Below are 26,109 nucleotides of genomic sequence, written 5' to 3'. Positions count from 1 at the left end.
CTCAAGTTATACTGTTGATATATTCTACACCCATTTTTTAGATATGTATCAAAAATTTTGGCTTGTAGATAATCAATAGAATGCTGGAAAATGACACAAATTTTTCAACCATGTTTTTTAAAAAGAAAAACAACAAATGCAAAAAACATAAAAATCCAATGAAAAAATAAAAGTCAGACTAGAGATAATACAGATAGCTTAGCAAGAAAAAATTAAGGATGAAAAACAGTATCCAAATACCTGTCATAAGATGCTACATAGTAATGAAATGAGCTGTGATATTTCCTTTTAGCTCTCTAGAATTTAAAAATCATCATCATCAATGAGCACAAGTTAACAATATAATAGAAACCATTTGCTGGTGCTATAAATTAAAAACAAAACACATCAAAAACCTGTATTCAAAATGACTAAGACAATTAGAAAGATTTCCATAAAAGATGGAGACATGGAAAACATTTTCCACAACCCAAAACTGAATGCCATTCAGCAGTCAATAAAATAAAGAAAATCAAAGGAAAAATTGAGTAGCCAGACTGAGTGCATAAAACTTCATCTAAAGTAGAAATATCTACATAAGAGTTTCACTAAACAAAATGCAACAACACAAACACTTTCTCCACCAACAACTGGACGGCTGCTCAGTCTATTCAGTCATGTCAACTCTGTGCCCCCAAGGAGTGTAACCCTCCAGGTTCCTCTGTCCATGAAATTTTCCAGGCAATGATACTGGAGTGGGTTGCCATTTCCTCCTCCAAGGGTTATTCCCTACCCAGGGATCAAACCTGTATCTCCCATGTCTACTACACTGGCAGGTGGATTCTTCACCACAGAACCATTTGGGAAGCCCAAACAACTGTATGTCAGTAGCTTAATAAGCTTTTCACTTTTCTCTCTCTCTCTTTCTTTCTTCTTTTTCATTCTTATCCTATGACTTTAGAAAAAGAAAATGGAGCACATTCTTTGATGAAGAGCTTATGCATAGTGGGTTACAGGCCCATCTCTTAACCCGAAAGTCAGTTTAGCAACCAGAAATGACACAGAGAAAATGGAGATCATGTCCTACTGGGGAGAAATGTCTTTCATTGTAGTATAAACTTAATGAATACCTCACCTGTCACAGAAGTATTTTTAGGTCACTATTCATTCAACAAATGCTCATCCAGTGCCTTCTAAATGGCATACAGAGTGGACACAAAGGTGAGCAAAGGAGATACACCCTGTAAGCTCATGGAGCTTACAATTTAATGGGGGATCAACACCAGTCAACCCTGGAAGAGGGAGGGCATGGTAACCCACTCCAGTATTCTTGCCTGGAGAATCCCTATGGACAGAGGAGGCTGGAGGGCTACAGTCCATGGGATCACAAAGAGTTGGACATGATAGAGCAACTAAGCACAGCACAGCACAGCAACATCAATCAAACAATTTCACGCATAAATGTACAAGTGAGTGATTACGTAAAAGTGAGTATAGTGTTCTATGGGCATGTAGCAAGGAGACCCACTCTAGACAGAGAGATAAGACTAGTAGGAGGCTTTTTATCCTATTCCTGGAGTCTCATTCATCAGCAACCAGGTGAGGAAAGTATTTCCAAGAAGAGATGTCCTTCTGCATACCCTAAAATCCAATCCTTTGGCTAGCCACAGACTATATACCTCTCCATCCAAAGCTGACACTGGTTTTCAACTGGCCTTGCTGAAAATGAGCTCAACATGTCATAAGAGATAGAGCAACACTCTGGCACAAACCCCCATCATCCAACACCTTCAAACCAGAGCAGTTCAATCTTGGTCATTATCTATGAAGGACGCTTGCAGCACCATAGCTGACTCTGCAGGGACCCAGAAGAACCCACTGCCCTCTCCTCTACTGTATTCCTATGGTGACATGAATGCACTTTAAGAGCCTCAGTAAATAATTCAAGGGCAAAACTGAATAAACTCAAACTTTCTAGAGCTGAGACATACACATTCAAACACAAACTAAGTTCTAACTTCCAAAAGTAGAGGTTCAACATTGAAAGGCTTACAAAGTCAACCCAAGACTAGACCATACCCTCTGTACCCTTAGAACAGTCAGCAGAGTACCCTAGCCATAATGGTCTTACTCACTACTTGAAGGTCTATGATAAAAGGCTGGAAAAAGAGCCCAGGTCTTTCACACTAGCAGGGGAATTGTTTTCTATAGTAAGAAATGATGGGATGCTTAAGCATACAAAACAGAAAATAAACTTAAAATAGCTTTAATAGAGAAATTGAGTTTAGATGACTTCATATAACAAACCTGATCTAATTTTTAATTTTGAATACATTTACTAATTCAAGAATGGGCTTCCCTGGTGGCTCAGATAGTAATTCAAGAATAGTTTTAAATCTTCAGGAGTAGGAGTGGGGCAAGGGAACACATCTAGCTACCTTCTATCTCCAAAGGTAACTTTTCTGAAATAAAATAAGGAAACCCAACTTGTAATCATAATAAAGATTTTATTCTAAATCCAAAAGCAAACTTGTTTTTCTCTTTGGAAATGAAAGCAGCTGAAGTGCAGGAAGCTGCATTTTCTTAGTCTCTGTGGCACTTGGCAGAGTATTATTTCCCTCATATAAATAGCATGGAGTGATTATAATGATGTAGTTTTTATCCTACTCTTTATAACCGCAGAGTTATCCAGGTAACTTTGTGCAAGTACAAGGATGCTCTGCTCTACTCAATTGGCCTGTTCCAAAACAAGTATTCTATCACGAAGCCAAAGCAGGTGTTATAATACAGAGACACTGATGACAGGGTCATTCTGCTTACTCACATAACCTGCAAAATCAAATCTGAGCTTCCCCACATTATGGCCAAGACTTGCACAGACCTTCGTCATATCTACTAACACATTTGAGATCAATCAGCAAAGTACATAAGCCAACGAATGAAGGAAACAGAACAGCAAAATGCCAGACACATTTTATACCTCTTACTTTTTACTTGGATTGTAATTTTTTTCAGAGAAAAGCATGCCTACTTTTGCACATTTTCATTTTATTCCTGTGCTTTTTATATTACAATTTCAAAATAATTCGACCAGAGATCCATACTAAATGTGTAATAATCAACAAAAAACTTGCAAAGGCTATAATAGTGGAATGTGTAACATTTTTTATGATCTCAACAGTGCTGCCAAGAAGACAAGACAAGCCTAAAGGAGTGAATGAGAAAATTCATAGGATAAAAAGTCTTCATTAATTTCTGAGCAGGCTGCAGGAATTCATTAATGCCAACAGATTAATAGCATGGTCATATAAATAAAAAGTTGCTGACATAGATTTTTTTCCTGAAGAAAAGTCATACCTAATTCATCTTACAAAGTCAAAATTTCATTTTTACAAGATATATATGTATGGATAATTTCCTGAATAATACCCCCCACCCATAAGTTACTATAGTTTCTCTGCAGCCAGATTCCCAGATAATAAAACATACAAACTGTGGAACTAAAACTTAGATATTTATCTATAGTGCTTATTCTGAGTTGCAATGAATGAATGTACTAGAGCAGCAGAATAAGGGCCAAAAGAAGGGTAGGCTGCATTTTGTAATGAGAGAGAAACAATATTCTGGAAATGTATCCGGACAAAGTGGATTCATTCAAGGGATCCAGACGATAAGCACCGGGGGGACTAAAACGTGGTCCATCTGCATGTCTCAGAAAAGGAAGTTTTTCATGTGGAACCTGAAATGAGCATGAAAGCACCTGAAAATCAAACCAGGAGAGAGTGATTTTCAAGAACTAGAGTTAGATGGGGAAAAAAAAGTCAACTGGAAACAGATATCTAAGCCCCAGGAAGTAAAGCTAAATTATAGCTAATTATAAGATTCCACAAGGATGGACTGAACAAAGAGACTGTGTGTAGTTTATAAATGCATATTGTATCTGGAGAGTTCCCTGAAGTAAATCTATTCTCAAATAATACTAGGCATGTTAGAGGTAGTTCTAAACTTTCTAGATAGCCATCAGCAGAAAGTTTCCTGACCACAGGGCTGTGGTCCTTAAGAAGCACTGGAACTCCCGGGTGGTTAGAAAGTCACCAGTGACAGAACATGCTTTGGGTGTCTGACTTTGAGAGGAAAAGGAGGAGGCTGGCACTGAGCAACTGTGTAGAGTTTGCCCTTCTTTTAACAAATCCTACTTTGTATTTACTGCTTCTCTGGTGGCTCCGTGGTTCTCTATTTAGTGCTTCCCTGGTGGCTCAGTGGTAAAAACTCTGCCTGTAATGCAGGAGATGAGGGTTCAAGCCCTGGGTCAGGAAGATCCCCTGGAGGTGGGCATGGCAATCCACTCCAGTGTTCTTGCCTGGAGAATCGCATGGACAGAGGAGCCTGGTGGGCTACAGTCCATAGGGTCACAAAGAGTTGGACATGACTGGAGCAACTAAGTACACACACACGCCCTCTATTTATATCAAAATCATCATCATCATCACCACTCTCAACTCCAAGGACTACCCAAGTCTCTTGTTCACACTCTTCCCAACTCCATCTACACCTACTCCAAACACACACCAAAGTTATTAAGAACTGGAAGAACAAACAGTTTGCCCAACTGCACAATCATCTGTCCTAAAAGGTCGTTTAAATGTTTAATCAAACTTGCAGCCCTCAGGGAAGATATGACTCATGCAGCTCCATAGTGAGCTGAAGTCAGGCTTTGCATCAGCCATAGAGATGATGCAGACTAATTCCACCATGCAGTTACAGAGACATTTTCTGTCATGGGGCAGGGGAGAAAAGGCTAAACAGTTTTCTGGGTTCCACTGAACTAAAACTTCAGACGCATTAAGGCAAAGCCTCTGGGATGCATCAAGCCAGAATTCCCAGAATACTGGCTGTGTGTTGAGATGTAAACAAAGACTTCTGAAAAAGAGATGTGTAGGTGGGGACCCAAAATCAATATGGATTATTTGTTTTTCTGCTTCTCTGCTAAGCTATACCATGGCTCCCTTTCACAGGTACAAATACACAAAAGAAGCCTTCTGTTTCATAAAAGTAGCTCAGACAAATGACACTCCTCAGGATGCTGAGCCCAGAGCTGGCAGCCAGCCCATTCTCCAGGCTCTAGTCTGCTGGTACTTTTCTCTTTTACAGCTATTAGCCTTCGTCAGACCTACACCTTCACTCTGACTGGGGACAAAGAGAAGATCAGTGGAAATCCTTCTGTGTGCCACTAATAAGCCTATTGAGAGTCAATGAGAAAGACTCATTTTGCAGCAAATAAAGCCTTCACCAGTTCTCCTGAGTCAGTAAAACCAAAATGTGGCTGTGCACTCCTGTCCTCATTTTGCATCAGTCTGAGAAGTGACTCTCGGCAAAATGTGGGAAGTGATGACCTCTAAGTTTCCTTTCTTCTCTGATATCCTCTGATTCTCTGTGGGCTAGTGGGATTTGAATCTGATTTAAAGGATCACAGGTTCTGATGGAATCCTGAGCCCTTCTTCGGTTTTCATCTCTGTGTTCTGCTGAATCAGCATATTTGGACTCTTGGCTCTGTCTTAGCAAAGAACAGAATGTTGCTCCCACCAAATAGCTTAGCTGGCATTGTCTACATTCTTTCTGGAAGAGATCTGGGTAGGAGACAGACATAGAGAATATTCGCATTTCCCACAGAAGGCCAGGGAAAGCCCTCTGAAGTGTTTCAGGAACCAGGAACAAAAGGGTCCTTAAAGAAAGATATTAATCACTTTCCCAAACAAAACTACAGTTCTAACCATTTGACCACAGTGATGTAAGCAAATAAATCTGGGAAAGTAACACGGGGGCGGGGGTGAAATGACATCACCTATTGGTCAGAATGCTAACTTCTTTCCCAACAAATAGTCACATCCCAGTTCAGCCCAGTGTTGGGATGTGTGGAGAGGTGCATAAAAAAATAAGTACCACTTCTAAAAACAATGCAAGTTCTACATTTAAGCTCAATGTTTTAGCCATAGAGCATTTGGGGTAACATAAGAGAGAACCAGAGTCATTTGAATGGCCTTTATGAAAGGTACATATACCAATAACCACCTCCACCACCAAAATTTAAAGGTAGGAAAAATTAATATTTAGCAAGAATTGTTAGAGGTTAAGTTACTTGCCCAGGATCACACAGCTAAGATGCAGTGTCTGAGTGTCTACCAATGAGACTAAGAATTTTACTAGACACAGAAAACACACTAGATGGAAACATTTAGTTCCTCTTAGGTCTTTTGATTTAGTTTATAAACTTACAAGCACTTTGAACAGGTTTTCACTTACACTGCAAAGAAAAATGCTTAGCTAAATTACTGTTTGTCTAGGTGGGAAATATAACACCACCACCATTTGTAAAATAACATTTTGGTAGACTAGAGGGCATGTTGCTTAAAGGAACCCAAAGCTGAATTAATTTGACAAATTAAGGAGCATTCTCTAATACTTGTGTTTTATAATTCTGCAACTTATATAGAAACATGTCTCAGTGAAAGATTGCTGAAAAGCTGTATATCATTTTAATTTTAATAAATCAAATCACATTTTACATTTACTGACTGGGAAGTCAGTATTTAAGAAGTCTCTGGTGAATCCATTTAATATAAACAATTTGTCTGTATTGCAAATATTAACCTTGGGATTTATCTTAGAATTTTAATTTTTTCATATCTTCTTAAAATGTGGCATGTTCATGTCATGTTAAATAAATCATTCCCACTTATTGATAATACCTAGTATACTTTCAGCTGCAAATAAGAGAAAACCCAATGCAAAATGGCTTTAAAATTGAGAGAGTTTATAATTATTTCATATCACAAGAATGAATTAACCATTCCTTATCTCAGAACACTCTATTGCATGGTTCTGGTCTAGAAGAAAGGGAAATTGCTGTTGGATAAGTTATAGTACCTGCTGTACTCCCTGTATAGCAATCAATATGCTTTATGTGTATTATCTCTTCTAATTGTCCTACATAATATTATCATATGTTAGTCTGGACACTAGGTTGTTAGCTAAGGATGGAGAAATTTAATTAGAAAAGTCTTGAACTATCTCACACACCTTCAGGAAAGGCATGGTTAAGGTGCTGATCACACTCAGAACTCTTCCTATTTGTCATCTCTGTTCCAAAGAGGGTGTGTGCTAAATCATTTCAGTCATGTCTGACTCTTTGTGACCCCATGGACTGTAGCCTGCCAGGCTCCTCTGTTCATGGGATTCTCCAGGCAAGAACACTGCAAGTGGGTTGCTACTTGTCAATATCATGATCTCAGACCAACTTTCTCCTCTCAGTGAAGAACCTGACAATCTCCCCAGCCTCACTTCTCACAGCCTCACCACCTACTCACTCTCAAGGGAAAATTATATTCCTCCTTCAGCTCCAATTCTAAATACCTTTCGAGGAACTCTGATGGTCCAGCTTGGGTCAAGCACCCAGCCTTGGAGTCGTGAGTTATAGTTGCAGAGACATTAGGGAGGGAATTAAGGTCTCGGGTTATAGATCAGAAATTTTATCTTAGGGGGTCCAGTCACGGATACTGAGGGTAATTAATAGAGATTTAGAATTCTAGGGTCCTCTCCTTCAACACATTCCCTGAAAGCTGAGTCTCTCAAGATCTAACTCAAGCCCTCTCCATTTTGCTGTCAACAGAATGACTAGATCTACTTCACTCAGTTTCATTTATTGGCCAGTGACTCCCAAACTCCTCTTTACAGCAAACATCTTTCCTCAACTTCACACACATAATCAACAAACTGCTTCTCAGATATCTGTAGCTGAATATCTCACAGGTTCCCTCTATTCAACATATTCCACACAGAATTCATCGTCCTTTCCTTCCCCTTCTTCCCCAATCAATCATTCAAATTTGATCCTCTCAACCAAATTTGAGACTCAAATCACTCAGATTTCCCAACCCAAGATCAATTTGTCATCCATAATTTTCCACTCCTTAAATACTCAATTAATTGCCAAGTCCTAAATCTCTCTCTTAAAATATCTCATGTCCATCCACTCCTCTCCACCACACCCCCCTACCCCAGTGCAGATACAGTCATCATAACCTGGGCCACTGTCATCCTTGGAGGAATTCCTGTAATTTCCAACTGGTCCCCTTTCTCCAGGGTTACACCTTGCCAGTGTTATGCTACAGCCAGAACAATCTTTCTCAAATGGAAATCCAATTGTGTCACTGATCTGCTTAAAACCTTTTCGTGCCTGTTCATTGCCTTTCAAAACAAATGTGAACTCCCTGATGAAGCACATAAAATCTTATTTGACCTGTCCTTTTCCTATTCTTTTATCCTACCCTCTATCACTTCCCAGGTGGCGCTAGTGGTAAAGAACCTGCCTGCCAATGCAGGAGATGTGAGAGACTTGGTTTCAATCCCTGGGTCAGGATGATTCCCTGGAGGAGGGCATGGCAACCCACTGCAGTATTCTTGCCTGGAGAATCCCATGAACAGAGAAGCCTGGCAGGCTACAGTCCATGGGGTCACAAAGAGTCAGACACGACTGAAGTGACTTAGCACACACCTCTACCACAGCCATACTGAACTTCTTCAGTTCCTCAAACTATCATCCTCTCTCTAGTCTACTGGCCTTTGTGCTTCCCTCTATTTGAAATGATGATCCTACGGATCACCTTTGTCCTGTCTAAATCCTGCTTATGTTTTAATCTCAACTGAAATGACATCATTCTTCTCCCTATACAACATGAGGTCTCCCTGGTACATACTCTCATTCCAAGTCATAACACATCTCATTGCATGGATGTTGCCTAATTATTCATCTTCTTAATCAAACTTGCCTATGAGGGCAAGAACCAATTCTTTTTTTTTTTTTTTTTCACTAATGTGCCCCCAACATCTAATAGTGCCTGATTAAAAGTAGATAATAAATAAGCTGGATTCAATTCATTCACTTATCCAGTTGGTATGAATGTGAGAGTTGGACTGTGAAGAAGGCTGAGTGCCGAAGAATTGATGCTTTTGAACTGTGGTGTTGGAGAAGACTCTTGAGAGGCCCTTGGACTGCAAGGAGATCCAACCACTCCATTCTGAAGGAGATCAGACCTGGGATTTCTTTGGAAGGAATGATGCTAAAGCTGAAACTCCAGTACTTTGGCCACCTCATGTGAAGAGTTGACTCATTGGAAAAGACTCTGATGCTGGGAGGGATTGGGGGCAAGAGGAGAAGGGGACGACAGAGGATGAGATGCCTGGATGGCATCACTGACTCAATGGACGTGAGTCTCAGTGAACTCCGGGAGTTGATGATGGACAGAGAGGCCTAGCATGCTGCGATTCATGGGGTCGCAAAGAGTTGGACACGACTGAGCGACTGATCTGATCTGATCTAATGGTGCCTAATGTTATCCTAAGCATTGGGAGGCACCAGAGAACAAGACCAAATCCCTACTTCATGAAGTCTGTGTTCTCATGGGGAACAACAATAGACTAATAAACAAATGATAGACAAATAAACACTTTTAACTTGAATGAATAAATACATTCTTAACTGAGATTTTCTATTGTATTTTCCAACTGTCCTTTCATTATTCTGTTAGATAGAATAACCCTCCCACATAATATAAATGTAAGTTTTAAAAACGCAACAGTACATAGTCATGGCTTTTATAATCATGAAACCAAATAATCCAGTTAGATTTGACTGAAAGACACAGGCCTATACACATTTATAGAATTATATTCTCATCTCTGTATTAGCAATGCAGTCAGAAATTTAAAGAGAGATAAACTACCAGTAAAGTACATTTTATTCTTAAAGACTCTTTAATATAACCATTTATAAAAGCTTTTCCTTTCATTAAAAATTGCCATTCCAATAACTAAATATTTGTCAAATTTATGCCAAGCTAGGCCCCAACAAGACTGTAGTCCATATGATTAGACTGACTAGTTTTCTGTGATTATGGTTGCAGTGTATCTGCCCTCTGATGCCTCTCGCAACACCTACCATCTTACTTCGGTTTCGCTTACCCTGGACATGGGGTATCTCTTCCCCATGCCGTGTGGGGCCACCCAAGACAGGCGGGTCATGGTGGAGAGGTCTGACAGAATGTGGTTCCCTGGAGAAGGGAGTGGCAAACTACTTCAGTGTTCTTGCCTTGAGAACCCCATGAACAGTATGAAAAGGCAAAATGATAGGATACTGAAAGGGGAACTCCCTGGGTTGGTAGGTGCCCAATATGCTACAGGAGATGAGTGTAGAAATAACTCCAGAAAGAATGAAAGGATGGAGCCAAAGCAAAACAATACCCAGTCGTGGATGTGACTGGTGATAGAAGCAAGGTCCGATGCTGTAAAGAGCAATATTGCATAGGAACCTGGAATGTTAGGTCCATGAATCAAGGCTAACTGCAAGTGGTCAAACAGGAGATGGCAAGAGTGAACATCGACATTCTAGGAATCAGCGAACTAAAGTGGACTGGAATGGGTGAATTTAACTCAGATGACCATTATATCTACTACTGTGGGCAGGAATCCCTTAGAAGAAAAGGAGTAGCCATCATGGTCAACAAAAGAGTCCAAAATGCAGTACTTGGATGTAATCTCAAAACTGACAGAATGATCGTTGTTTCTAAGGCAAACCATTCAATATCATAGTAATCCAAGTCTATGCCCCAACCAGTAATGCTGAAGAAGCTGAAGTTGAACAGTTCTATGAAGACCTACAAGACCTTTTAGAACTAACATCCAAAAAAGATGTCCTTTTCATTATAAGGGACTGGAATGCAAAAGTAGGAAGTCAAGAAACACCTGGGGTAACAGGCAAATTTGGCGTTGGAACACGGAATGAAGCAGGGCAAAGTCTAATAGACTTTTGCCAAGAAAACGCACTGGTCATAGCAAACACCCTCTTCCAACAACACAAGAGAAGACTCTACACATGGACATCACCAGATGGTCAACACCGAAATCAGATTGATTCTATTCTTTGCAGCCAAAGATGGAGAAGCTCTATACAGTTAGCAAAAACAGGACCAGGAGCTGACTGTGGCTCAGATCATGAACTCTTTATTGCCACATTCAGACTTAAATTGAAGAAAGTAGGGAAAACCACTAGACCGTTCAGGTATGACCTAAATTAAATCCCTTATGATTATACAGTGGAAGTGAGAAATAGATTTAAGGGACTAGATCTGATACATAGAGTGCCTGATGAACTATGGAATGAGGTTCGTGACATTGTACAGGGGACAGGGATCAAGACCATCCCCATGGAAAAGAAATGCAAAAAACCAAAATGGCTGTCTGGGGAGGCCTTACAAACACTGTGTGAAAAAAAGAGAAGTGAAAAGCAAAGGAGAAAAGGAAAGATATAAGCATCTGAATGCAGAGTTCCAAAGAATAGCAAGGAGAAATAAGAAAGCCTTCCTCAGCGATCCAGTGCAAAGAAACAGAGGAAAACAATAGAATGGGAAAGACTAGAGATCTCTTCAAAAAAATTAGAGATACCAAGGGAACATTTCATGCAAAGATGGGCTCGATAGAGGACAGAAATGGTATGCACCTAAAAGAAGCTGACAATATTAAGAACAGGTGGCAAGAATACACAGAAGAACCGTACAAAAAAGATCTTTACAACCAAGATAATCATGATGGTGTGATCACTGACCTAGAGCCAGACATCCTGGAATGTGAAGTCAAGTGGGCCTTAGAAAGCATCACTATGAACAAAGCTAGTGGAGGTGATGGCATTCCAGTTGAGCTATTTCAAATCCTGAAAGATGATGCTGTGAAAGTGCTGCACTCAATATGCCAGCAAATTTGGAAAACTCAGCAGGGGCCACAGGACTGGAAAAGGTCAGTTTTCATTTCAATCCCAAAGAAAGGCAATGCCAAAGAATGCTCAAACTACCACACAATTGCACTCATCTCACACACTAGTAAAGTAATGTTCAAAATTCTCCAAGCCAGGTTTCAGCAATATGTGAACTACCAGATGTTTAAGCTGGTTTTAGAAAAGGCAGAGGAACCAGAGATCAAATTGCCAACATCCACTGGATTATCAAAAAAGAGAGAGAGTTCCAGAAAAACATCTATTTCTGCTTTATTGACTATGCCAAAGCCTTTGACTGTGTGGATCACAATCAACTATGGAAAATTCTGAAAGAGATGGGAATACCAGACCACCTGACCTGCCTCTTGAGAAACCTGTATGCAGGTCAGGAAGCAACAGTTAAAACTGGACATGGAACAACAGACTGGTTCCAAATAGGAAAAGGAGTATGTCAAGGCTATATATTGTCACCCTGCTTATTTAACTTATATGCAGAGTACATCATGAGAAACGCTGGACAGGAAGAAACACAAGCTGGAATCAAGATTGCCAGGAGAAATCTCAATAACCTCAGATATGCAGATGACACCACCCTTATGGCAGAAAGTGAAGAGGAACTAAAAAGCCTCTTGATAAAAGTGAAAGAGAAGAGTGAAAAAGTTGGCTTAAAGCTCAACATTCAGAAAATGAAGATCATGGTATCTGGTCCCATCACTTCATGGGAAAGAGATGGGGAAACAGTGGAAACAGTGTCAGACTGTATTTTTTTGCTCTCCAAAATCACTGCAGATGGTGATTGCAACCATGAAATTAAAAGATGCTTACTCCTTGGAAGGAAAGTTATGACCAACCTAGATAGCATATTCAAAAGCAGAGACATTACTTTGCCAACAAAGTTCCTTCTAGTCAAGGCTGTGGTTTTTCCAGTAGTCATGTATGGATGTGAGAGTTGGACTGTGAAGAAAACTGAGCGCTGAAGAATTGATGCTTTTGAACTGTAGTGTTGGAGAAGATTCTTGCGAGTCCCTTGGACTGCAAGGAGATCCAACCAGTCCATCCTAAAGGAAATCAGTCCTGCGTGTTCTTTGGAAGGACTTTTGCTGAAGTTGAAACTCCAATACTTTGGCCACCTCATGCGAAGAGTTGACTCATTGGAAAAGACTCTGATGCTGGGAGGGATTGGGGGCAGGAGGAGAAGGGGACGACAGAGGATGAGATGGCTGGATGGCTTCACCGACTCAATGGACATGAGTTTCAGTGAACTCCGGGAGTTGGTGATGGTGAAGCCTGGGTTACTGCAACTCATGGGGTCACAAAGAGTCGAACACGACTGAGTGACTGAACTGAACTGAACTGAGGTGCCAACATCATACCTACAGGATTAGAATGAAGAACAAGAGGGTTATTGGCCATCATTTTTAACTGATTGACTAATTTAACAAACATACAATGAATGCTAATCAAATGCTAAGTCCTGAGGATACACACCCTGCCTACTAAAAGCTTCCAGACTAATCTCTTCGTTTTTCTAACTACTGTCTTTTTAATAAAATATAAGTTCCTTGAGGGAAAGTTCTGGAGAAGTTCAGCATGTTATAGAGTTTTAACAAAAGTTATAAGTAACCAGAAAATAAGACTCCAGAAGATATTGTCATTTAGCCTTAGTAAACTCTGATCACACTTCCTTAAAAAAAAAAATCAATTAGTTATTTGTTTATTTTTGGTTGTGCAGAGTCTTTGTTGCTGTAGATGGGCTTTCTCTAGTTGCAGAAAGCAGTCACTTCTCTTGTAGAGCATATGGGCTCATGGGCTTCAGCAGTTGCAGCTTGAAGGCTGCAGAGCACAGGTTCAGTACTTATGGCACACTGGCTTAGTTGCTCCACCACACGCGGAATCTTCCCGGAGGGGGCAAACCCATGTCCCCTGCATTGGCAGGTGGATTCTTTACCCACTGTACTACCAGGGAAGTCCCACACTTCCTTTGATGCCTCCTTTGCCCCAATGTACCCAATTGTTCATTCAGGTGAATACAAGTGTACAAGTGTACACTTGTACACTCCTAAGAATTTGTGTAAATCTCTTATTTCATCTGTGGTCATAGCCATGGAATTCCCTCAAATCCCATGGATTTAAAGGAATCCCAAGGTAAACTTCTCAGAAAATAATTACTTGTTTTGTAATGTAAATAGTTGGCTGCTATATTTATCTGTTCTGTATGTCTTTTGAGGGAGAGGAAGAATATGAAATTTTCTTAATATTGTGTCATCTGTATATTCTTTCTTTGTTTTGCTTTGTTTTAATGAACTGGTTCCATCAACTGAAGTTTAATAAGCACTGAAGCAAAGACAATTTCTTCTAATGTTTCTGTACTTTACACATCCCTCCTTCATCCTCACTGGCTGAAGCCATATTATGGGTTTCCAAATAATTGGTTCTCAAAATTACTTAACTGTCACGTACTTGCTTATATTCCCTTGACCATTTCTGCCTCCTTCAGCACAACATTCCAGAGATCATGTTTATTATGTTCTCCAGAGGTATCCGAGGCTCTCTGTCAATCAAGCCAATGCCAGAGTCCATTGTACGCTTTGCAGGAAGAGATTTCTAGACTCCTACAGTCATTTTGACTCTCTACAATGGATGTTCTTCTGTTTCAAGTTACTGTCTGAAAAATGTAAGAGTTTATGTACCCTGAAGTTTACTCATCAAGGGCACTTCCCTAAGCTTCTGTATTTCCAGCAGTATTGGTGCTTCTCAGACCAAGAACAACAATCTGACCCCTTTAGAAGTTAGGGAGCTTCATATAAAGGGAATACTTAACCCTAAATATGTTACGCATGTATGAAAACATTCCAGCCGCTGTGCCAGGGAAAAATAGTAGAACGGATCACTGAGACTCAACCTTCGCTGGGAAAGACTTTCAGAGCAGGAAAGGACTGAGGAAAGAATCAAGCATCAAGTCAGACTTCAGTCCTTCCATCACCTTCAGGTAGCTATGGGGCTTTAGACAACTCACTCAGGAAAAATGGGTCTCAATTTCCTTTACTGAGAAATGAAAGAATTGAGCAAGATAATCTCTAAGGACCTTTCCAAATTCTTTATGTTTTTATGACTGAAGTGCAGCTTTTTTAAGTGTGCAGCATATTTTTGTATCTTGATAATGGCAAGCTTTGCTATCTCCTTTGCAGACTGTGGAGATACAGGTGCATCTGTGTACGTTTCTTTAAAATTTAGTAATTAAGCTTTCCAGTTTCAAATTTCCTAATGAGGAGACAAATACACACATACACATTACTGCATCTTTTTACTTCCCTAATCTAAATACTTACTGAAAATAGTACACTTAACACAGACTAGTGATTATAAATTTTTGTATTTGAAAATTTAAACTCTTATGTAGATGATCTTATTTAAGACATCTTGAGTTTGTCAATAGTCTTTAGCACAGTTGAGTGTATTATGCTAATTAAACATCAGGTACTTTTGTTATTACTATAAACAAACTCTTAATGCCCTCCTGTTACTCAAATTGTGGCCCGAGGCCCATGAACATCCCATGACCTGAGGCTGGTCAAAAACTCAGACTGCCTCACCCCAGATCTTTGAAATCAAAAGCTGCATTTTAACCAGGTACTCAGGTGATTTATATGCTCACTAAACTTCTAGAAGTGCTATTATATTATAGTGCTTCCTGCACTGCTTTAAAATATGCAGGGGGTTTTCCTATGAGGGAGTGAATAAATGACTGGCCTAGCTGTACTTGGGCTTCCCTCATAGCTCAGTTGGTAAAGAATCTGCCTGTAGTGCAGGAGACCCAGGCTTCGATTCCTGGGTTGGAAAGATCCCCTGAAGAAGGAAAAGGCAACCCACTCCAGTATTCTTGCGTGGAGAATCCCATGGACAGAGGAGCCTGGTAGGCTACAGTCCATGGGGTCACAAGAGTTGGACACGACTTAGTGACTAAACCAACCAACTGTACTTAGCAAAGTGAATCTCTACAACTCAGTGCCACTGGACTTAGACTAACAGAAGCTTATGGCTGATCATTTCTCCATTTCTTTTAATATAGTTCTGGGTCTAGGCTCAATGGTAAAGAATCTACCTGCAAACTCAGGAAATGCAGATTTGATCCTTGGGTCGGGAAGAACCCCCGGAGAAGGAAATGGCAACCCACTCCAGTATTCATGCCTGGGAAATCCCATGGACAGAGGAGTCTGGTGGGCTACAAGTCCATGGGGTCACCAAAGAGTCAGATGCAACTTAGTGATTAAACAACTACCCTTATAAGTGGGGGTTGGGACCTCTCTGGAAGTCCAGTGGTTAAGACTCCATGCTTCCCCAACAGGGGGCACAAGTTAGATCCCTGGGTGGGGAACTAAGATCCCACATGCCACACAGTGCAGCCAAATAGAAGAAAATATATATGTGAGTGTGTGTAAGTGTGTGTGTGTGTATAATAAAAATAAATAAATGGCAAGGGCCAGGGAACTGGATGAAGAGCTCTATTCTCTTCAAGACCCACTTACAAATATTACATACACAGAAAGTCAATATGAAAAGTATTAAAATATTGGACTCCTTTTCATAGGATAACAACCAATGTGTTATTTTTGTTTCACTTTATAGCTGTTGATTTTAAAATTTCGTAATACATTACTGTTATATTCATAAAGTATCATAAAGAGGAAAAAGAAACACCTTTCAACTATGTGGTTAAAACCTCTAAAATAAGTAAATAATAAAACAAATCAAGGACATAAAATTCAAGTAGAAGTTCAAATAAAACAGATAAGGATTCTAGTTGCAGCTCTAGGACTGTGTGATTTGTCAACCATTCACTAATCTCTGGGTTCCAGTTTCTTCATTTACAAAATGAAAGAATGATCTTGATTTTATGTCCTAAACTTTAAAATTGTCCCAGCTTTAAAATTCTGAAATCCAATACATCTGAAATCAATGCCCATTTGTCATCTCAAATGCATCTATTGAAATTCTATATGAAATCTCAGAAGTGGCCTAAATAAATCATTCTGGAATTTCTGCTATTTTATTTGCTAAGAACAGGAGCATATGAGCTAGTGGCACCTCATGGTGCAAATGGAAAGATATTATCCCCAACAGACTTTCTCTCTATGCAAGGAGCAAATGAGGTAACAGAATATATCTTCATGTCACGACAGTTAATCTTAGTTTCCTTTCATTCTGAACCACCAAATCAAGTTGTGTGATTCCCCCTTGCTAACTATCCAGTTCACTCACATGGTCTCCTTGAATCTTAGTGAAAGCGTGAGAGCTTTCATCTCTGACCCAAAACAGGGAAAGCTCAAGGGAGAGTAACACCTGAAAAGCTACCTCGTTACTCTGGCCCCAGAAAGTAAACTGACAAGTCTTTCAGGAGGTAATTATTGAGCCTGCTATTTGGTTCACTGACAGAACTTTTTGTTTGTGGGAAGGAACATATTTGTGCGTTGCTTTTTCCATTACCACCGTTTCTATCATCATAAATAAGAATCAATAGGCCATTTCGAGTAGCATACGCTCACCACCATTTAGCATCTGAGTGTCAGCCATACACAAGCTAAGCAGCAGTGCTCCAACCTCCTGGCTGAGAATTCAAACCCACCAGAGAAAGAAAGCACTTCAGTTCATGAAGACAGTGTTTATGTCTGAGTGAGCAACTAGAAGGCAAGGGTAATCTATTCTTTGTCTGTATCTCTAGCAATCTCTGGCACAAGGCTGGCCATCCAAAATAAATAAGTGAATAAAGAATGAATGAATGAACAAATGGCTGAATGAGTCAAAAGGTTTTAAGATGCTGGACAGAGGAGCCTGGCAGGCTACATATAGTCCACGGAAGTAGCAAAGAGTCAGACACCACTGAGTGTCTGAGCACAAGGAAAAGACTGGATTTTGAGGGTGGGTCAGAGAATGTTATTTTGGTAAGTGCAGACCTATTTACAATTCATGATGCAGAAATGAAAGCCAAAACACTGTGATCTGAGAGAGACTGCCTTTGATGAGCAGTTGCTCTGCACTGCTCTAATTTCCCTGCCATATTCACTAACAGGCCTCACCAGTGAAAGTGAAGTTGCTCAGTCATGTCCGACTCTTTGCGACCCTATGGACTGTAGCCTACCAGCTCCTATGGACAGTAGCCTACCAGCTCCTCTGTCCATGGGATTTTCCAGGCAAGAATACTGGAGTGGGTTCCCATTTCCTTCTCCAGGAGATCTTCCCAACCCAGGGATTGAACCCAGGTCTCCCACACTGTAGGCAGACACCTTACCGTCTGAGCCACCAGGGAAGTTGGCCTCACCAGAAAGACAAGAAATCAGAATGATGGCCATTCCAAAAGTCAAGTGAGACCTCAAAAGAAAAACTCTCCACTGTCAATGAGGGTCTTGCTAGACAAAACAAGGTCAGGCAAGGGACTGATCAGAGAAAGAACAGGAAAAAGAAAATATGAGGTGGTGAGGGGGAGCAACGGAGGGGAAGTTCAGGCAGAGGCCTGAGTGGGAAAACAAGTGTGCAAAAAAAAGCACCGAAACAAGGCGAGGTGAGGAAGACTGATCCCCAGTCCTCAAGGGAGGGTGTGGGTGTCTGGATGGGGAGGGGCAGAAAAGCATTAAGTCTTCGAGAAGACAGGGAAGGACGGAAAGAGGGGCGGAGAGGTCAGAGAAGTGTCTATAAAATAACACCCATCATCACTGATAAAAAATCCTTTTTTCTTTTTGAGAAAGACAAAGGGAATTTTAAGTAGGATTAAGTAGTAGTAGCTTTCAGAACTCAGTGGCTCTCAGGAGCAATAATAAGTACATAAATAGCTAAGTGGATGGTAGGAATTACTTCACTTTGGAATGTGGCCAGCATATCAAAGTTAACAGTAATATCACATCTTTTTGAAAGCTTTTCTGAGATTCTAGGGGGGAAATCATCTTAGAAAAACTGTACCATGTTAATTTTAGGAAAAGGATGCTCCTCACTGCTTGAAGACATTCTATTGCCTGAAAATTGATAAGACAGAAGTTCTAGCCTGCTGGGAGGCACTCACTTATCCATGTAAATACATTCCAGTATTGCCCCCAACTGGAAGCAAATAATTATGTTGCAGATTACCTTCGCCTAATGTAAAATTTTACTCAAAACATAACCCACAAAAGATGCTCTTAGTGCAACAAAAAGGACCTGTGGATATCCCACTTTCAGAATTCTCTAACTTTTGGACTCACTGTGAATAGTTAAGACATAAATTTTGTAAGGACTTCCCTGTAGCTCAGACAGTAAGAATCAGCCTGCAATGTGGGAGACCTGGATTCAATCCCTGGGTTGGGAGGATCCCCTAGAGGAGTGCATGGCAACCCACTCCAGTATTCTTGCCTGGAGAATCCCATGGACAGAGGAGCCTGACAGGCTGCAGTCCATGGGGTCACAAAGTGTCAGACACGACTGAGAGACTACTACTACTGCTAAACTTTGTTAAGGCCAGATTTTGAAACACGTATAACTGTATATACCCATTTCTGAATTAGGTGGAACCGTTGCAAATTGGAAATATAAATAATGTCCAAATCCTGGGGCTTCCCTATTGGCTCAGTGGTAAAGAATCCACCAGCTAAGAAGGAAATGCTGTTTGATCCCAGGGTCCAAAAGATCCCCTGGAGTAGGAAATGGCAACCCACTCAAGTATTCTTACCTGGGAAATCCCATGGACAGAGGAGCCTGGCAGGCTACAGACCATGGCATCACAAAGAGTCACACATGACTGAGCAACTAAGCACATTCAAATCCTAGACACGTCTAGCCATGAATATCCTGTAGATTTCTCCTCTTAAGTACAGTAAGCACATTTCTTCTTTGTCCACTAATGTGCTGATCATCTTCTCTGCGTCCCAAAAACACATGAAAACTGGGTGTTGGTGCCAATTGGGGGTACAAATATCTTCTCTCACCATCTGGAAACATTCACGTGTTACTGTTTTCCAAAAACGTAAGTAAGAACATCACATTCTTTATTTATTTTCCACCCAGAGACAAGTTATTTCAGTATCATCCACAATGGAATTTGCATGAAAATCTGTTTACTGACCCTGTTCCCTAAGGGTACATTTGCCCTAGCACTTGGAGTAAACACTATTTTCATTGCACTAGAAATAGTTCTATTTGGACAGATTGTTACAATTTTAGCAACACCCAAATAAATCAAAGGAATATGAAGCAGACATGCCACCAATCTGGATTCTACAACACCTCAGCTCAGTGTTTCTGCCTGAAGTATTTCTTCTACACCATCGACAGATGCTTAAAGGACATCTAAAGATGTCAACATTTTTTGTTAATGACTTTAGAGAAATTGATCATTCTGAAAACAGTCCATTAAAAAGCTCTATGATTGTATATTAACTCATATATATGAAATCTAGAACAATGATACAGATCAGATCAGATCAGATCAGTCGCTCAGTCCTGTCTGACTCTTTGCGACCCCATGAATCGCAGCACGCCAGGCCTCCCCGTCCATCACCAACTCGCAGAGTTCACTCAGACTCATGTCCATCGAGTCAGTGATGCCATCCCCTAATTACCAGACGGGAACAGAGAGGCAGATGTGAAGAATGGGCACGTGGGCAAGGTGGGGAAGGGGAGGGTGGGACAAACTGAGAGACTACGATTGACATATATACACTACCATGAGGTCATTCATTTCACTAACTGGTTAATTTTCATTAATATGCTCTAAACAACAATAGGATATAAACACGTGGACGATCAAATGACATTCAGAATTCAAAACTAAGCACAGTGTACAATATACATGAATGAAAAACCCCTAAGGCCCTCTGTGTATAACTTCTTTCAAATCTTTCTATAAACTAACTGCTCTTTATATCCCACTATTCACTGCCATGCAAACTCTTCATGAGATGAACCTCTCCTCCGTTCTTCACACTTCTCCATGCCACTCTCTGCTGACCCATCTTTTCCCTCATTTGGGAAGCGTTCTCAATATTTTCTTGTTCTCAATCACCTCCTCCCTGAAGCTTTGAGTTTTACAACTTAAACTTATAATCATACATTTTTTGAACTTCTTCAATATCTATGTCCAAATTTAACATTTAATCATAAGATACTTTGTTGTCCTTTACTTATGTACATGTTTGGGTGTATCTCTCTTTCCCAACTTAATCACATGATTTAAAGGTAACACAGGCCTCTTATGCCTCTCCTTCAAGTTTCTGTCAAGATCCTACTCCACTTTTAACATCTTTCTCTTGATATTCCCTCTTTATTTTTAAAGACTTTTTTTTTTTTTTTTTGGTGCAGACCATTTTCAATGTCTTTATTGAATTTGTTACAATTGTTGTATAGTCATTAAATCATGTACGACTCTTTTGTGACCCCATGGACTGCAGCTCGCTAGGCTCCAATGTCCGTGGGATTCTCCAGGCAAGGATCCTGGAGTGGGTTACCATTTCCTTCTTCAGGGGATCTTCCTGACCCAGGGATCAAATTTGCATATCCCCCACTGGCAGGTAGACTCAATACCAGAGTCTCTTGGGAAGCCTTTGTTACAATATTACTTCTATTTTATGTTTTTGGTTTTTTGGCCTCAGGGCATGTGGGATCCTTACTCCCTGACCAGGGATTGAACCTACATCCCCTGCATCGGAAAGGGAAGTCTTAACTACCTAACCACCAGGGAAGTCCCTTGACATTCCTTCCCACCACCATGTTTATCTGAAAATATGCTTAAATTAGATGCCCTCCCCTAAAGAAATTTCTGTAACTCTGCTTTTTCTCAAGTTCTCCCATCATTGCTACTTTGTTTTTCTGCTAAACTTCTTTTAAAAAAGCATTCTTCCCTCTACTTCTATTCCATTTCTATCTCCAGCCCTCACCATCCTCACCATCTGAGTCTCCATCAAACTTCTGTCCTTCAACCACGCCTCTCTGTAGCACTGAACATGAATGCACCCTAACTCCTCTCCTGACTCCCAGTACGTCTCCTTCCCCAACCCGCAATGCTTAATTTCTTCTTCTGGTTCCTCCCCTAGAGGGTTAGGTTGTTATCCCTCATCTCTGCTCAATTTTCCCTGGTAACTGCATCTCTGCCCTTGTCTTTTAACTTCCAGGTCTCCTCCATCTACTACTACCTAATCTGCATTTCTAGTGTCTTACACTAGGCAGGGTCTCAAACCTTAGGTGCCACCTGCTGGGCAATTCCATGGGGCGAGTTCAGAATCCAATTCCAGTTAGTCCTTCCAATAGTCCATTACCATTCTTGCTGTTTTTTCGGTTAAGAAGTTTTCCTAGACTTAGCCGGCAGAGATTTATCATTCAGAACCTCCGTCACTCACCACCACCCCCAGGGCATTCAGCACTCACCATGTCCTGTAAATGCTACCTACTAGGATCTCTATACTCTGTGTTCCATCCCTAACTAGCACATCTCATGAGGCTGAGACTGTCCACCACTGGGGCTCTGGGATGGACACTGACTTACCTTTCTCTTTTCTCTCCCCTGATCTCCAACCCTCCCTACACTTCTCTCAGAGGAATCTTTCTGAAACAAGTATCTGAGCAATGTCCTAAATGAAAAGCCTTATTTACTTCTACCCTACAGGTAGAATAAAGGCCCTAATCCCCAGTTCTGGAGCCTCTAGGAAGAACCCCAGAGCCCTGCATGAGCTGGCCTGTCCCAATCCTCTTCTGCTCTCACTCCCACACTCAGTCTCAATTACTCTGGCCTCCTTGACCTTTTATTTTTTGTTTTCTTTACCTTAAACTCAAGAGGCTTGTGCTAGATCCTAGAATGGGCTGCTCTCATATTTTCACATGGCTGAGGACTCTTGCCATTCATGTGCTTAGTCACTCAATCATGTCCAGCGCTTTGTGACCCCATGGAATGTTGTCTGCCAGGCTCCTCTGTCCATGGGGATCCTCCAGCAAGTATACTGGAGTGGATTGCCATGCCCTCCTCCAGGGGATCTTCCCAACCCAGGGATTAAACTCAGGTCTCCTGAATTGCAGGCAGATTCTTTACCGTCTGAGCCATGAAAGAAGTCCCTTGCCATTTATGTCTGGTCTCAAATGTTAGCTCCTTGGCAAAGCATCTTAACCAAAGGATAGTAATTGCTGCCTTTCCTCCTCCTTCCTGAGACCACCTGGTCACCCTTTCTACATTTACTCTGTTGTATTTCTTCAAGGCACATCTCAGCATCTGGAAGTCTCTGTTCCTTTATACATTTACTTATTTAGTGACTCTTCAAACTCAAATGTAAGACCTACAAGAATGAACTTTGTCTCACTTCACTTATTCCAGCTCCTGGAAGTCAGTTCCCTCCACTGGGGCACCCCCTCTCCACATCCCTATCCTTGCTCCATTTATAGGGCTGCTCTAGCACTTCTCAGATTATATCTTTATTTGAAAACCTATTTCCAAAGGAACTAAATAGAGGGAAAGGAGATCATATCAAAATGTGTGGGCCAAGGGGAAAGCAAGAGAGGAATGTCTGGTTATAAGATGCTCATTCAGTGTAGATCTTAGTATAGAAGAGATGTATCTTTATTAAAATTATCCCTTTTTATGTTCTTTTTAATTATGCTGTATGTATTTCATTTTCCATGTGTTAGTTTCTAATATATATAAATGGATATATAAATACATCCACGAATATCCATAAATGGATTTAAAAGGTACGTTTATACAGACCTTCTATCTTGTATTGATCCTACTAAATATACTGCTTAGTTCTAAGTAACTTTTAAAATTCCATAGATGTTTCCACATATACAGTCATGTTATCTTCAAATAAAAAGTTAAATTCTAACATTCAAAAAATGTATATTTAATATCACTGTTATTTTTATGTACAAAATACAGAAAGTAGAGCATCAAAAAACCATAGCTGCTAGAGCTATGCAGGATATGGGGGACATGGATTGAAATAGTTGAAAAGCACTGTCAGCACAATTTGTTATCATCTGTCATCCTGACTATATTTTGAACTCCTGGCAAACAAAATCATGTCTTGTTTGTTTGTCAATATCCTACCAAACCTAAAAAAGTACTTTGTCTAAAGTAGATACCCATAATTTAAAAAAAAAAAAAAAAACAGAACTGAAATACTCCAGCATGGCACATGCTCAATAAATACTTGTTCATTGACTGCAAGAACCAATGTGCAAGTTTAAGTTTGTTGAATGATCAATGGAAGCTCAGCCCTGCTGAGAAACTGTAACAAGAGATCCAAGGAGGTAGAAGATGTTGCCATTACTATCCACATAGAAAAGCTTCATTTCTCAGGTAATGACAAACACAAATGCTCCAAGGAAAACATTTAAATGGTTACCTGTACATTTCTTTATATGACTGTTCCTTTTTCCATGTGATCCCAACTTGCATCCAAAATTCTCCTCCCAGAATTCTGCAAACCATACATTTCTTCGATTATTGGCAAGAGTTCGGCTTCTAAAGTATCGATCAAACCCTATTTTAAAGAAGAAAGGTATGAAAATATTTTTTTCAAAATCAAAACCATGTACTATCAGAAATTTGAATATATATTATATTATGTTATGATCATTGCATGAAAAAATACATATAACACATGGGGGAGGACCAATAACCCAGAAATAAGGCTATCCCTGTGGCAAGAATCAACGGAGATCAAAGGACAGTGTCTCTACTCCCACCATTTGCCTTTCAGGCATGCACAGCTGACTGGGTGTCATCTCCACCACTTCCTCCTCTCCTCTATGTCTCCCAGTGGCAGCAACCAGTGACCTCATGCTGAATATTTAGAACAAACTCAGACTTTTTCTCCTCTCTTTCCCCTAGTAGGGGTCTATGTTCTGGATTTCTGTGCTTCTACTCACCTGAAGATTTATCTGATCTGGATGTTCCCTTTTCAGCTAACTCAGTAAACAATCACTACTAATGTAACTTTCTGGTTTTTTAGATTCTAAGTCGTGTCCGACTCTTTGCAACCACATGGACTGTAGCCTGCCAGGCTCCTCTCAATGGGACTTCCCAGGCAAGAATACTTAAATGGGCTACCATTTCCTTCTCCAGGGGATCTTCCCAACCCAAGAATTGAACCTATATCTCCTGCTTGGCAGGCGGATTCTTTACCAATGAGCCACTTGGGAAGAACCCAATCTTCTAGAGTCCTAGGTAATAAGCTAAAGTGTCAGTCTGATCAGGTAACCACCTCATTGAAGGAAGAACACTGGAATGGGTTGTCATTTCCTTCTTCAGGGGATCTTCCAGACCCAGGGATCAAACTTGCATCTCCTCCATTGGCAGGCAGACTTTTTACGCCCCAGCTACCAGAGAAGCCCTTAGTTTGTCATTATTCTCTCTTTAATACATACACTCTTACACATTGATGAAATGATCTTTTGAACAGCATACATTAAAAACCAAAACAAAACCTCCAATATACCAACATTTGTCAACTGACTACTTCTCTGATTTTAATATTTCTTTCAATTTCCAATTGAGCTTTGATCGATAAACATGAGATTAAAACTGGAAATAATGCCTTGTTCCAACAGATAATGGCAAAGGTAGGAATTTTAGTCACTGTCAAGATCACTAGAAAAGATATTTGGGAGACAGACTGCTTTTCAAGGATGTGTCACCTCTTCTGTTGCCATTCATTTATCCATAGAGTCAAACCAGCATCATACCTTAATTTGCTATAAAGCAAACACTATCCTTCCAACAATGCTATAACTGTTGTGTATGTCCATGGATATCTGCAAACGTAGAGGGCAACTGCTAACATCATGGAGATATCTAAGGCCAACAACAGTGCTCCTTAAAAAAATGTCTTGTGGCTATCTTTTCTAATTTAAAAAATATATAATGTGCTAACTTAAATTACTTACTTAATTACTTACATACTTAATTACTGTCTTGGTAATTCTTCCATCAGTGCTACAAATTTTATCCAGAGTCATAAAATAATGGATGCATTTCATCATATGCTAATACTCTGATTTTGCTTTTGAGTTTAGATTCAGTTAGAATAAAACCAGTTCTCTATGGTGCATTCTTACCATCAATTGATGCTCTTTTGGGTAAAATTGTCACAGCCCCTTCTGCAATTTCCTCCTGTTGATAAACAGGTGCTATTTTGGATCCCCAACTATCAGAGCCAATCCAGAGAAAATGCCCACTTTGGTTTAATTTTTTTGCTGCTTCCAGTATCCTCCTATGAGAATAAGAACAAACAAAGCACACCACATTTACCAAGAAACTCTATACATGTGAATGTTACAAGACCTGCTGTATCAAGTCATCA

The 26,109-nt window shown here is 40.3% G+C and overlaps 1 protein-coding gene across 4 annotated transcripts in view; it reads right to left on the bottom strand.

The window, feature by feature from the left end:
• Positions 1–26,109, bottom strand: part of GRM8 (glutamate metabotropic receptor 8) — an 850,006-nt gene that overhangs the window by 463,992 nt on the left and 359,905 nt on the right. For all 4 annotated transcript variants that reach the window (XM_027539090.1, XM_027539089.1, XM_027539092.1 and 1 more), the window contains exons 5-6: positions 25,865–26,019; positions 24,151–24,288 (exon numbers count right to left, since the gene is read on the bottom strand). In XM_027539090.1, the coding sequence (XP_027394891.1) occupies positions 24,151–24,288; positions 25,865–26,019 (293 nt within the window). The remainder of the gene's footprint in view (positions 1–24,150; positions 24,289–25,864; positions 26,020–26,109) is intronic.

This window comes from Bos indicus x Bos taurus, chromosome 4 (assembly GCF_003369695.1).
Source record: "Bos indicus x Bos taurus breed Angus x Brahman F1 hybrid chromosome 4, Bos_hybrid_MaternalHap_v2.0, whole genome shotgun sequence".
Taxonomy (NCBI): domain Eukaryota; kingdom Metazoa; phylum Chordata; class Mammalia; order Artiodactyla; family Bovidae; genus Bos; species Bos indicus x Bos taurus.
This window is presented reverse-complemented; position numbering and strand designations above follow the sequence as displayed.